General features: G+C 43.6%; 1 protein-coding gene across 1 annotated transcript in view; it reads left to right on the forward strand.

Moving 5' to 3' along the window:
* Positions 1 to 14,955, forward strand: part of SCN8A (sodium voltage-gated channel alpha subunit 8) — a 171,245-nt gene that overhangs the window by 85,859 nt on the left and 70,431 nt on the right. The window contains exons 3-5 of the mRNA XM_077838488.1: positions 9,538 to 9,656; positions 12,990 to 13,079; positions 13,338 to 13,466. Coding sequence (XP_077694614.1) covers positions 9,538 to 9,656; positions 12,990 to 13,079; positions 13,338 to 13,466 — 338 coding nt within the window. The remainder of the gene's footprint in view (positions 1 to 9,537; positions 9,657 to 12,989; positions 13,080 to 13,337; positions 13,467 to 14,955) is intronic.

Below are 14,955 nucleotides of genomic sequence, written 5' to 3' on the forward strand. Positions count from 1 at the left end.
GAAAATGAGCTGTCTGATGTATATAGGAACCACATCATTCAGAGCCAAAAAAGGCTTAAAAACAACTTTTGTAGAAATGTAGGGCTGGAAGGGATTTCAAGAGGCAGGACCAAATAAACCTAGACCATCCCTGACAGTTGTTTGTCTAGCCTGTTCTTAAAAACCTCCAGTGGTAGGGATTCCACAGCCTCCCTTGGAAGCCTATTCTAGTGCTTAACTATCCTTAGAGTTAGAAAGTTTTTCCTAATATCTAACCTAAATCTCCCAGGGTGATGTCATGTGCAGATTTTATAAGTGTATTCTCCACTCCATTATCCAGGTTGTTAATGAAAATGTTGAGTAGTACCAGACTTAGGACAGACCCTTGCTGAATCTCCCTAGATGCATCCTCCCAAGCTGATAGTGAGCCATTGATAACGACTGCCTGAGTATGGTCTTTCAACCAGTTATGCACTCATCTCATAGTAACTTCATCTGGACCATATTCCCCTCATTTGCTTATGAGAATGCCATGTGGAACTGTGTCAAAAGCCTCAAAAGACTCTTGTATTTTCTTTTCACTTACTGTATCATTCCCCAGCCTGTGGGGTGTCAAAATTCCTCTTAGTGCACATTTCTAGATAGACTTTTTTGAATACAGATGTGGTAGAAATACATACACAGGCATTGCCACTAGCAGGGCAGCCCTTATCACTCACTCTTGGTAAAACTTGACATTAATGTCAACCGCTCTATTTTTACCTGTGGGACTGCAGTTCCATGAGTTCTTCACACTCTTCATTAAACCTTTCTTCCTCCCCTAAATCCTATCCGCCTGCGCTTGTCTTGCTTTTGTAGTCCATCCTAGAAGTGCTTTGTTTAAAACCTGCATAAGCCTAAAGTAATTTAAACCTGCATGTAACTGGAATTATTTTTTACCATCTTATTAATCTTATCTGTGCACTGTAATATAACACCTATCATGGGCTGTACTGCAAATCACTAAAGTTATTTTAAAACAATTAATGTTTTCTAATTAAACTTGTTCCTATGGTACCATTCCTTTTACATCAGAAATGTCCAGTTTTCCCTCATGTAATATAATTTCTATCCCTAACATTAAATAATTAAAATGGATGGTTCCTTTTAAACCTCAAAAAATGAACAGCTGAGATTTTTGGGCAGTCAGTTTTTCTATAAGGTACCTCTGTGCAAAATGCCTTTCTCCACATGACTCTTGTCTCTGAGCTTCACCTCTGCAGATCTTGAGGCAATGAGCAATATGGCTTAAAAGGTCCTAAAGATGTTTTTGGAACTGAACCAGAAACCACTTTAAGTACATGCAGCCATTTTGAAATTGATAAGTTCTAAGTAGTCAGCACTATTAAAAAAAAAATTCAGACTAGTTTTTAAATTACCAAACACTTTGGCTTTTCTTTCCTTCACCCTACTCACTGCACCATCTGGAGACTTACCTAAGAGCTCACCAGGCACCCTGTTAGAGTTAGTAAATTACAGTAGGGCACCTGGAATCATAAATGTAGACTTCCCAGTGACCAGGGTTTATTATTATTGATTTATTTATTATTATTGTTTGTATCATTGGTGTACCTGGAGGTCCCATTGTGCTGGACGCTGTGCAGGCACACAATAAAGCAGAGTCCCTGGCTCAGAGAGTTTCCAATCTGAATAGACAAATGGAAGGGAAAAAGAGGGGATGTGATTTCTCCAAGGTTACAGAGAAGGTCATTGCCCAGGTGGGAATAGAACCAAGATCTCTAAGCTCCCAGTCCAGGGCCCTGCCAGTAGTCATCATGGCCTCCCTTGCCAATACTGCATTTGATATCTATTGGTTTGGTCCTTTGTGTCATTTTCTCCACCCCCTGCATCAAGCTGGAAAGGTTATATTAAAGGAGGTGTGGGAAAATTCTTTTAAAAAACTAGAAACTCAAAAATTTGAGGTTTTTCGTTTTTGAAAATGGTCCCATTTTGTGTGTGAGAATAGGGTTTGTTTGTTTATTTATGATCAAAAATAGAAATTGCCTGTGCTGGGATGTCTGCCCCTCATAAGGCCTGTCTAGATTCAAAGGACCAATTAACTCTGTGATAGTTGGCACCTGGAGGAGGGTCAGGGCTGATGAAGCCGGCTGGGGGAGGCACAAAGAAAAGCAGGTGGTGGTAAGGGGTGGTGGTAGTGAGAAGCCTTGCAGTTATTCTCTGGGTTTAGAGAGAGAAAGGAGAAAACCCAGCACCTGGAGCCTGGCCTTGAGGGAAAGGCGTACCCACAGAAGGATAAAGAAGGAGTCTTGTAGAGGCAAAGTAGGAAGCAGCCCAGGGATGTAGCAGCAAGGGTTGAGACAGAGCAGATCTTGGCTACTGGTTGTAGGGTCCCTGGGCTAGAACCTAGAGCAGGGGGCAGTCATCCAATGGGATTTTGATATCCTGGAAGGGGACAACTATAGCGACATGGCTGGAGGGCCAAGACATGAAGAGGGAGCACCCTGAGTCCGGAAAGAGAGAGAGACAAACAACAGGACAAGTGACTGAAGGAGGGGGTGCCAGAGCAGTGGTGAGCTAATTCTCAGGTGAGCCACAAAGAGGTGTGCCAGCGGTGAGTAGTGAACCCCATGATACTGCCCCTCCCCACCACCTTTGTGGCTTTTTTCCATTTTTCAATCCAAGTTTTGTAGTTGAGGGATTCACAAAAGAAATACAAGCGTAAAAACTAAACTAAGAAACTCACTTGCCTCCTACTAAAAATAACCACCCCAGGTTAGCAGACACAAATCAACCCTTGCTGGATCAATCCTGTTGAAAAGAAAATGTACATTTACACCCAAATTACTCCATTGTGTTGGGACGTTATTGATGGGGGCGGGGTGAGGGAATCGAGTTACATGGTTACTGAGTTACATGGTTACCCAGCAAGAGTTAGAGGAGCATGTGTGTGGTAGGGAGGGCAAGTAGGAAGACCAGAACCTGCTACAGTTATTAACAAAAGGAGATTTCCCTAAGCTCAAGTAGTGAAGGCCTGTATTTTGGAACTCAGGTGACTGTTGCCACATGATGGGCCCTTCCCACTGTTGGAAAGTGGGAGACCTGGAATTGGCAATAGAGTCTGTGCGTGAGTGTACGGAAGAGGAAGCTTAAAAACCTGCTTGGCTGGGATCCTCGTTATACCCCGGCCGAGTGATGGTAACGTCATCTGCCTTATCCGCGAGAATCTCGTGGGAGTACAAGCTGGCACTTGCTGTTTCTTTAGGATGGAGAGCAAAGCAAGTATGGAATGTGTATGGTTTAGATTCAGAGCTTTCAGGTCCTCCAAAATGGAAGTTGCAAAGGGAGTTTAGGTAAAGTGCTGAGTTGATTCCAAATTAGTCCTGCTGGGTTCCAAAGCCCGTAGGAGCAAGAGCCTTGGCTGAAACAGTGTGGCTTGCCGGATAAGGTATAGGTGGGGAGTTGAGAAAGCTGAGGCCTGGATTCTCATGCAGTGTACCTTGTACAGTCATTTCCATCAATACAAAGTGATTCTAATTAGGTAGCATTTTACACTGCTGTAAATGACTGCCCAAGATGCAAGCCAGTGTTGAAGCGGGCCTCTTTTTTTATATTAATGCAAATCATAATTTTTTTTTATTTTGGGATCACAGTCCATAAATCAGCATGCACTGCTATGGCACCATATAAATAACAGTTTGGGTTCTGGCCCTGCATTCTAAGGTTGCCATGTCTGAAATAAAAAAAACTCGGACATCCAGGAGAATGATCCTGAGGCCCTAAAACTGGACAGCTGGCGGTTTGTGCTGAGCACCCTTTCTATCCTGACCAATCTGTTACCTCAAAAAAGGGACCATCCTTGGAAAAACCTGGACAGATGGCAACCCTACTGCCTTTTTGTGCTTGGGTGAGTCATAGTGTCTTTGTGGCTCAGTTTCCCCATCTGTAAAAGGGGAGATAATAAAATTTACCCACATCTTTAAAGTACTTTTGAGAGCCACACACAAAAACCACAATGTATCTATTATCCAATCTCTCCAGGTGCTTACATAGCCCTCATCAACCATCATATCTGAGCACTTTCCACTGCTTAAAAGGTATCAGTGTGGCAAGGGTTAAATGTTACGTTAGAAGCCTTGTGCTGATGAGAACCTAGTATTACACTTGATTGTGTATTGAAATCCACTAGCTCTTGTTGAAGAGGTTAGAATAGGGGGTGTAGAACATGAAGGGCCTTGATGGAAGAATGAGAAGTCCATCAGATTGCAGCTGAATGGGCTGGGCCTTTGCAAATGAGGCATATCTGGCAATGGATAGAATTATTGTCAATGGTATGCAGCCTGTAGATTGTGATGCCTTCCCTATTGCGTCTCTGCTGGCTGTGAACTTTGTGACAGATCTCCCACACAGGGGCCTGCGCTGGTGACAGTAAGAAAAGACAAGAGAATGGTTTAAAACCCTGTAAAGTTGGCTGTAGTTTGGTAGGCAAGTTCTCAGCGTCGGGATGGGGCTGAATCTCCCAGCTTAAGCCCTCCCTCCCCCTGTGTCTTAGAAATGGGAAAAAAAAGGCCTTTCAAAACTCTCTCATATGCCAGGACAAGCCATTTATTAATACTTGATGCTGTGATTTGTCAAGAGTCATCCACGGTTCTTTTAAAGTGCCTTTTGCTGGGAGATGCACGTTCATTAACTGTTGTGCTATCAGATGCTTTCCCCTGGGGACTAAACCACCATACAGTTTTGATTTCCCCTCTTAACTAGTTTACTGCTCTATGGTCTAATTTAGCCAAAGGAGCGAAAATATTTTGTTGCACTAGTGAAATGGCGAATTCCTTAAGAGAAATTATTGCTGGGAAACAACATCTATCTTGGCAGAGGGCCCTTGTGGATTCTGTTGTGTTGCTGTGAGGCTAAGGGCTGGGCCAAAGGGTAGGTTAAATACTGAAGAGGGAGTGTTTAGGGGGTTTTAGGCAGTTTATAAGCCTTGTGCTGGCCCTCTGTAGGGGGTGAGTTTCATTCTAATGCATGGGTTCTGCTGCATTTGGTCTGTAATGTACCATAAGAAACCTTTCCTTATGCCTGTAAGAGGATATGGTGCATGAGAGTTTAAACTCTTCAGTGCATACTGGCTGTTCCCTTCCTTTCACTTGAGTGGGAGGGGCCAGTGTGTTTCGCTATTGAAGGACTGTGTTCTAGTCTCACCGCTCCAGTTGTACACACGTGAGTCTCTCAGTGATGGTTTGTATGTGGTCTGCAGCGCATAGATACATTTTACATTCTGTGTGTTGGATTGTCCGCTTTTCAGGCAATGGTTTATCCTAGATTGTGCCCCGTTAGAATGCTGTGTACATTTGAATCATGACTGACAATAAACACTCTTAAGGGAGAGCCCAGAACAAAACCACCGTGTACCTGAACATCTGAATTCTGCAGCTTGGGCTCTTTGCCAGTAGTTAAAAATGTTCATCTGTTTAACATGGCTCCAAGAACACTTGACAAGGGACAATAGCTGTACTTTTCTGGGTGCATTGCAAGGTAGTCTGAGGCCAAGGAGCAGGGGCCATGTGGCTCATCTTGGAGAGAAATATACTTAATCCAAGAATCCTGGGGGGATTGCTGAAGAATCTTATCTTTACTTTTAGTAGGTTTAAATGAAACAAACGAACTGTCCCTTCTTGTGACAGAGACAGTGTAAACTGGTGCATTGTTACTTTAATGAGCTGGAAGAACAATCTGGTAAGTGATACACACTGGGGGAACGTAGATCCATATTTGGCAAAGGCTGAGCTTGAGTTAAATTGTACGACCCTGTTTTATGTGGTCCCCACATGTTGCTTGATTAACAATCTCCTGGAAACATTTCCCTCTTCTTTCTTCTCCTGGATTGTACTGTGCTTCCTTCTAGGCTGTAATTTCTAGCTTGTATTTGGCTTGCGCTGTTGAGTACAACTCACTGTTGGTACAGTGAACAGCACAGCCTATTAACCAATAATGAAACCCAAATAAATTATGATCCACTTGGTTTTTTTTCTCCCCTCCCTCCACTTCCACTTATCTACCAAGGCAATAACATCTTAAAAGAATATTAGCAAGGATGTGGCGTGTGATCCTCTGCTTGCCGAGTCCCTGTGGACTGTTCCTCACTTAATTATACATTTCTGAATGTATTGTAATCTTGTTCCCAATCAGTGCTTCCAATATCTCTCCCCCACACCTGGGGTCAGACTAGCAGCTTCTCTTTTGAAGTTGGCAAGATCCTCCCTTTCTTCATTGTTAATTATTGGAGCTTTCTAGTTTTCTGTGTAAAGCTGACCCTTATGGCTTTCCTCTGTCCTACTTCCTGCAGGATTTGAGTATACAATTCCCCTAGGCCTGGAGTCTTGTCAACTGTGAATAGTCTCAACTGCTGCCTCACCTGCTCCAGGTCCATGGGGAAGAATCTCTCCAACATCTTGGCAGCTCATACCTGTCACTGCCCACACAGATTCCCAGTGCTGGTGTGAACAAGTCTGTTTAGACTGGAGAGTTTTTCTTGTATTTGCGGGGAGGGTCTTTGTGCTAGTGTATGAGAGTAAAAGTGTTCACATATTATGGGCCTTACCCAACTCCTATTGAAGCCAATGATAATCTTGTTTGTTGACTCTAATGGGAGCTAATCCTAGCGCTCTAAGGTCTGGTCCACATACAGAAGTTGGACTGGTTTAACTCTCTTATTTTGGTGGTTGCCACATGCGTGCACACACTCCTTCATTGATGGCTCTCTGGACTTTGAACTCAATGCAGTTCATAACTGCAGCACCTGTGAATCATCTAGAGTTAAACTAGTAATCCAGTGCAAGTAATCCTTCCACTGCTATCTTACAGTGCACCAGTCACTGCAGAATTGACCTGTCTGCTCACCTTTCTGAGCTTCACCTCTTCAGGCTCTGGCTGGGGGCGCGGGTTCTGGGGTGGGGCTGGTGATGAGAGTTTGGGGTGTTAGGAGAGTGCTCTGGGCTGGGACAGAGGGGTTCGGAGGGCAGGAGGGGGATCAGGGCTGGGGCAGGGGGTTGGGTGCAGAAAAGGGTGCAGGCTCTGGGATGGGGCTGGGGATGAGGGGTTTGGGGCGCAGGAGCATCTGAGCGTGGCAAGCCCCTGACCATGCTCCACAGTGGGAGCTCGAGGGCCAGCTTAAAATGGCTTGCGGGCTGTAGTTTTCCCACCCCTGATCTAGGCCCAGATCTACAGCAATAGCCAATGAGTACTCAGCACATCTGTGGAGGGAGAAAGCAGGCACTGCACTGCTGTCTGGAGACTCAACATGGATCCTGTTGAGTCCACTGGCTTTTCTGTAATTGGGCTCGTTAACGGGCCCTCTGTGGGATGGGGCTGTTACATTCAGTGTATCCCATATGAATGTTACCTTGCATATACCTTTGTAAACAACCTTGTCTAGATATGAAGCCAGTAAACAGCAGGCATGAAGGCTTCCTGCAGGTTGTACAGCTCAAACAGTTCAGCTTTTTATTTTTTATTTTTTTTATCGTGGTGATGGTGGGGAATTGTGTGGCTTTTGTGCTGCAGTGAGAGCTCTGGTGATGGAAATCCTCCATGCACAGAAGAGCCCTAGCATGGGCAGCGGCTAGGGTGACCAGAGAGCAAGTGTGAAAAATTGTGACGGGGTGAGGGGTAATGGGCGCCTAGATAAGACAAAGCCCCACATATCAGGACTGTCCCTATAAAATCGGGACATCTGGTCACCCTAGCAGTGGCACTAAAAGGTTCTTTCTACTGCATGGCCAGCGTGCGGGAACTTAGGCCCAACAGAACCACCACCTTCTCATAGCCCTGTCTATCCTTCGCCTTTCTGCTGAGGAGTCAACAAGAGGGCCAGTTGTGGTTTATCTGTTTTATCATAACTCATTACCATTGGTGACCCCTCCCTCTTGTGTTTATTTAATCGGAAATTCCCCCTTTTATATATACTGCTCCTTCTGTAAGCCTTTTAGCTGTGGAGTTGGTTCCTTCCTCGCTGTTTGTGCAAGAGAGACTTTCTTGAGTGGCCAATAGCTAATTGTGAATTGAGTAAAACAAGGGTCCCTGAGTCCTGAGACATTCTTGCTTGATGCTGGCTGTAATCACACTGCTGCCTTTTAACTCATCACTCTTGGTCTGGCCCCTGTTGTGATGGAAGGGACAAGCAATGTTGCTCCTGAATGGTCTCACCCACATACACTAGACTGATGGACAGTGCATCTTCAGTAGTTGTCATGAGGGGATTTTTTCCCTTTACAGGGGAGGGGCATGCTTTATATACTTGGATGGGCCTGGATTGTAATTTTTTATAGCTTCTGCAGTTGTCAGGTCAGCTGTTGGGCTTTGTTCCTTACCCTTCAAGGGAGCAGAGCTCGGGGAATAAGGTTTTCACAACTCCAGGTGGGACAAGAGGGGCCATGTGTGAGGGGGAGGAGAGAGATCAGTCTGACAAGGGAGGCCCCACACATGGGGGGAGAGGGGAGTGTCTGTCTGATGAGGTAGGCCACCATGCACTCTCTGGTGGGGGGACGGGGAGGAGGGATGGATCGGTTTGACTAAGGAGGCTGTGCAGGGTCGGTCTGATGGGGGAGGTCACACAGGTTCTGGTAGGTTGATGAAATGGGTGATTTATATTTTGGGAGGTGAGGTCTGAGTAGGAAAAACCTGTTTTTCCCCAGTGGGTATTTACTTACCTAGTGTATTACACAGCTTGTACAAGTGCAAGGAGAGAAGCCCTGCCTGGCCCTTCCCAATACATTTTTACAAATATCTAACTGGGGAGGAGGAGGTAATGGCAGTACATGGTCATGGCTCGGGTGTGTGCAGCATTATGCAGTGCGCTCAGCGCTCTCGGGGAGCAGCTTGCATGTCTGGGCTGGACACCTGGCTCTGCTCAGTTCTGCCAGGGCTGAGCTTCAGGATATATTTTTTTCTGCTTATGTCACTTTTCCCTCCTCCTTTGCAGATGGTGAAGTGTGCTCTTGCACAAAACGATGCAGGGTGGCATGTAATTAGCAGAATTGGGAGGGAGTCACAGATCTATGAAACCCTGTGTCTGCCATATTTGAGATGAAGGATAGTCTTAGGTTAAGGTGCTGAACTAGGTCTTGAGGTCTGGGTTCAGCTGCTGGCTCTGCCACTGACTTCCTGTATGACCTTGGGCAAGTCACTTAACATCCCTGGGCCTTGGTTCCCCCTTCTTAAGAAGGGGGATAGTAATACTTCCTTTTTCCCACTCTGTCTGTCTTGGCTGTTTAGATTGTAAACTCTTGGGGCCAGTGACTCTCTCTTCTGTTTATATAGTGTTTAGCACAAGGGGCTCTGATCTTTGTTTGGCCTATAGATGATACCATAATACCAATAATAAGGATACTCTGGCATGCACGTTCTACCATGGGGGTGGGGGGGGGTACTTCTTAAACACTAATCTTCTTAAAAACACCAGGAAATGTAATTCTTGTGTGACTTTTACATTCTTGCCTTGAAAGTTGTTCCGTTTTTTCCTGTACATATGTATTAACTCTCTCTCTTTCTCTTTCTCTGCAGACCTTTGTAGTACTAAACAGAGGGAAAACACTCTTCCGATTTAGTGCCACACCTGCCTTGTACATTTTAACTCCTTTTAATCTTCTTAGGAGAATAGCTATTAAGATTTTGATACATTCATATCCTTTTTTATTAATAATTGACTTCTGTGCTGCTGCTGTTTACTGCTTGAAAAAAATCAATGACTTCTCCTACTACTTACTACTCAAAACTTACTTATGTAGGACACGATCCAACACTCAGCGAGGTCAGTGGAGGGGATCCCAATGGATTGGGCTCCAAGTGTATACAGTAATAATTATTTTGTTTATGAATAAGTCATTATAGCTCCCATAGGTATGGCACATCCAGTAACATTTCATTTACAAAGCTCCACACTACACTGTGTATATGCACATCCATTCTTCCAGTTCCCAAGAACCAGTAAATATGGGGAAAGAAATAGTCTACAGCCATGCTGTACAAGAGGAGTAAAGGGTTATCTAGCTGGTGAAACCATTAAATAAATTATGAGCCGGAGGTGCAGCCAACTGTGCTTTACTTATAATTATGTTCCTATTCATCTTTCAGTCTATTGGTGTCTCTCAAACCTCCCTCTATGGGCAGGTTTATTCCATAATGATCCACTTTCTCTGAAGCATCCGATGCTTGTGTTGTAAGAGAGAAGATACTGGATGAGATGGCTCTATCTAGTCTGGCAATTCCTAGTTTTTTACTCTGTAAAATAGACCTTGTGGAGTCCCAGGTCTGTGGTATCTCAAAAGCTTCCATATCAAATTGGCTTGGCTTACAAATAAAATGTGTGTTTTCTAGCTGCTAGTGCTGGAAACTTGATCTGGGAGTTGAACTGGGTTCTTTCTAGGTTATGTCTTGTTGCTGGTAAACATGGCTCTCACAGATGGACTAAGGTGCAATTGCGGGATATGCATCTGACCATTTTGAAGCAAAGATTTTGCAGGTAGAACTGAAGCCTGATCCCAAGCTAATTGAAGCTGATGAAAACAGATCCCAATGGCTGTGGATCAGGTTCTTGGTTAGCAATTCTGTTGATGCCTGAGCCAAAATAACAGGTTTCAGAGTAACAGCCATGTTAGTCTGTATTCGCAAAAAGAAAAGGAGTACTTGTGGCACCTTAGAGACTAACCAATTTATTTGAGCATAAGCTTTTGTGAGCTACAGCGGATGCATCAGATGAAGTGAGCTGTAGCTCACGAAAGCTTATGCTCAAATAAATTGGCTAGTATCTAAGGTGCCACGAGTCCTCCTGTTCTCCTTTGAGCCAAAATAGAATCTATCTCTATCTGCTGCAGCTGCGTTGCTCCTGAATCACTCTTAACAGTAAAGAGTAATACATGCTTATTTTTGTCTTCAGACCCTGCATATATGACCCTGAATACGAAAAAGGATCAGACTATTAGTAAGAAGGTGTCTGTTTACTTACACATTTACTTTTGATGGTAACTGCATTTTAAAATATACAAAATTCATTTATGTATAACTATAAAAGTATATTCACATTAAAATCCTGTGACCTTATAAATAATAAAACATATTTACTTAAGAAATTCTCAAATTTAAGTTTGTGTCTAAAATATTCTAATCTGTGTGTGTATCTCCATCCATCCATCCATCCATCTATAGGACTGGCAGTTTGGAAGCATATAGAGAGAAAAGTTATGTTTCAGTTTGATGAAGCTGTAATCATAATTATAGCGATAAGCTGTGCTTCATCTTTCTTTCAGTTCCCTTGAATATAACACATGCATCCAGCACCAGGTAACCCTTCACTTTTAAGAAGAAATTATGTATGAAGGAATCTTTAGAAAATACAAGGCCTTGACATATTGATGTTGCAAATGGAATTCTTGTGGTTATTTTTAGATTCTGTCCAGTAGGCTGTAAATCCTAGAAGGGTCCTGGTAAAATTGTTACATGGTAGGATTCTCAAAAATGCATCAGCATTTGAAATCAAGGCATCACTCTGTCCCCTTTGAAGACACTGAGAGTTTTACTGTTGCCTTCGGTGGAAGCAGAATTAAGTTAATGCTGACCATTTCTGAAAATCCCACCCTGCATGTATGAGTTCATGTTACTTTGGAAATGGGTCATTTCAGTGGATGTTAAGAGTGAGTTGCAAGTTGTCTGAACCAGATTATACATGATGGAGTTTGAAAGGGGCGGTTTAAGAGCCACAGGGATTTTTTCCCCCATTTCTTGTAGAAGAAAAACAGTATGAAAACCATGTGCTGCCTATGACAAAAACACTTTTCATTTTTTGAGTAACACATTTGAGACTTGTTCGCTTTGTGCTCATTCAATTGATTGCCCCTGCAAAGGTGAGCAATCCTATCAGGGGACTCATGCCAATGGATTGGACGGTTGGTCACTTGATGACAGCAGCTGGTGCAAGGTGGGCATACCTTCCTCCTTTAGCTGAATGCACAAAATCAGGAGAAAAAATGAAAATTTGGCTCCTAAGATGCTAGACTCTACCTGTCCAGTAGGATTCACTTTGCAGTTATGCATATCATATCAAATGCACCCCATGTTTCATGCAGTTGGAAAAACCCCCAAACTGAAATCCTAGCCAGATTTCTGACTAACAAGTGATGTAATACGATGCTGCTCACGCATTTCATTTACCAGCAGATTGTGTTGCTATTCCTGAATGTAGATGGAATTGTCTGGGGGGAAGTTTCACTTAAAGGATGAATGTAAATTGTTGTGAAGTACGACATGGGGACTCTGTTTTATTTACAGGAGCAGGTGGATGAGTTTCTCTGGCCTGCAATGTGCAGGAGGTTCAACTAGATGATCATGATGGTCTCTGCTGACCTTAGTCTGAGTCTATTCAATGTACATTACAATTTTACAGCCTTCATAATTAGTTCTAAGCTGTAAAATGTCTGTTAAAGAGATGAGGCAGTATTTTTGTTTGGTTGCAGAACATGAAGCACATGTGCACCTTCCTCTGGTCAGTGCCTGGAGGCAGGACAGATCTATGTTAACTTGCCATAAATATTAACTAAGGTGAAAACTCTGTGCTCCCTGTGCGTGTGCGCACTGCCCTTGGGAGAGCAACATCTCTGTTCACTCTTGCTCTATCCCTGTGCAGATGACTGCATGAGGGACAAAGTGTATACAAACTGCCACTAATCAGAATGCAATGGAGAATCAGCCCCATCGTGTCCAAGAGATCAGAGAATTGTGGGGAAACCAATGAGATAGTTAAATGGAAAAAAATTATATGAAAAAATGTCTCTTTTCTCCATCTCCTGTGACTGCTGGATGTTGTCTTGGCTCTTGTCCTATCTAGCTGATAGTGAATAGATCACTGGCTGGAAATTATTCTCATTAGAATTGTCTATATTGCAGTGAATTTACAAAGATGTTTTCATACTGAAGTAAATAGCCAATTTAGCGTGTCCCTTTCTTCCTTGACTTCACCCTACATTATTTAGCATGATCATTATGTGCACTATTTTGACCAACTGTGTATTCATGACTTTTAGTAACCCACCTGAATGGTCGAAGAATGTGGAGTAAGTAACATTTTTTTTGTATCTTTCTCTTGTTAAATACTTAAGAAGTTTTTTTCCTCAAATTCTTGCAGAATTTTGTTTCATTTATTCAATAAGCCTACTCTTGCTCCCGTTTAAGTCAGTGGGGGTAGGATAGGGGTTTTATAACCTCTTGATTTCTTAAGGCTAATATATTTGAAAAGATTTTTTCATGACTGAAATTATATTTTTACCACATTGTTCTTAGCAGAGTTCTATTTTCGACTTCCCTTTTAACAGGTACACATTCACTGGTATTTATACATTTGAATCACTTGTGAAAATTATTGCAAGAGGTTTCTGCATAGATGGTTTTACTTTCCTTCGTGATCCATGGAACTGGCTAGATTTCAGTGTCATCATGATGGCGTAAGTTGCATTTTCAGGTTATTCCTGTTACCGACTCTATGTGTGTACATGAAATGTGGGAGGGGGTTGAATCTTCTTGTGAGACAGGTGCACAGGAAAAAATAAAAGTCAAGGAAATCTTTAAAGTGGACACCAAAAAGATCAAAGTCTAGATTCTGGCTCTTATTTTCAGTGCCGTCCTGAGATAAAGACCGAGCTAAATGTAACTCCGCTAAAAGTAGCGGAGCGGCATCTGCTTACAGTGGCCTTGACTTGGACATGTTTTGGGCAAATCACAGCTTCCTGAATATGCACCTATGGCAGCAGTGCCCAAACTTTTCTTGCTGCACCCCTGCCCTTACCAGGAATGGAATCTGTTTGCGCCTGTGCTCCACTGCTGCACAGCCAAGGCTTCCTCAGCAGAGGAGCTTGGGCTGAAGGCAGAGGTGGGGGCAGAACTGGGGATGGGGGAGGAGCTGGGGCTAGAAGTGGAGCTGGACTGAGGGAGGAGAGGGAATGAGGGCAGAGGAGGGGCGGGGTGGAGCTGCAGCTAGGGGCAGAGCAAGGCTGAGTGATGCTCCCTCCCCACCTCCCTCCCCTGGCCCGGGCCCCGCTGTGTGCCCACTCAAAGTTTCTCTGCACCCCCCATGGTTAGGGGGCCACTTACCTATGGTGAGGTAGGGTTTTGTAATTAGTGTCCAGCATTCTAGCTTTGCCCCTGTGCCAGAGAGTTGGCATGTTCTGGTGAGCTGAGCTAGGGGATGGGAACTAGGAATTTTTAAATCCTGGCTCCACCACTGATTCCCTCCACGGTTTTGGTTTGCATGTTAGGATTTCTTGGGCTGCATTTTGGATACGTGTGGGTTAACGGGTAGATATTAATCTTTTGCAGCTAAAGATTCAGAATCCCAAAAAAGAAGTCCACCTTACAGTATTTTATTTTGTCTAGCTCATTCTTTTCCCCTTTTGCTGAATCCACTTATCTTCCAAGTCTAATAAGCAGTGAAGTGCCCAGGTGTCTTACAACATGTAGACTACTAAATTCATTTTCCTAATTAGAGATGAATTCTAAACGTTTGGCACCCTGTATCTTATAAAAATGTGTTTTACCTCTTGGCCTGTTCTAACGTACTCTTACAACCCCCGCTATCATCAATGGAAATATGTCATTGACAATCTGACCAACACCTGGGAGAGGAATAATTGTTTCCCTTCCAAATTTGCTTTGACACATTTTACACCTGTCCATGTTCTGGGCTCCCAGGTCCAACACTGGCTACTGAAATCAGAGAGATGATTGACTGAAGGCGTGGGGGTCTGATTTTCAAGGGTCCAGGGGACTTGCATTTCGCTGGAGTTGTGCGTGTTCCGCTTTTCTGAAATATCAGGCCCCAGTGCAGAGGCTTAGGGCATTGGGTTTTTTGGGCGCCAGCCCTTTCACTAGTTGTCCTTGCTATATATTGTTTACTAAAAGATGCATTGTTCAAGAAATGCAAATGAGGCCTTAAAT

The sequence above is a fragment of the Eretmochelys imbricata genome, chromosome 20, assembly GCF_965152235.1.
Source record: "Eretmochelys imbricata isolate rEreImb1 chromosome 20, rEreImb1.hap1, whole genome shotgun sequence".
NCBI lineage: Eukaryota > Metazoa > Chordata > Testudines > Cheloniidae > Eretmochelys > Eretmochelys imbricata.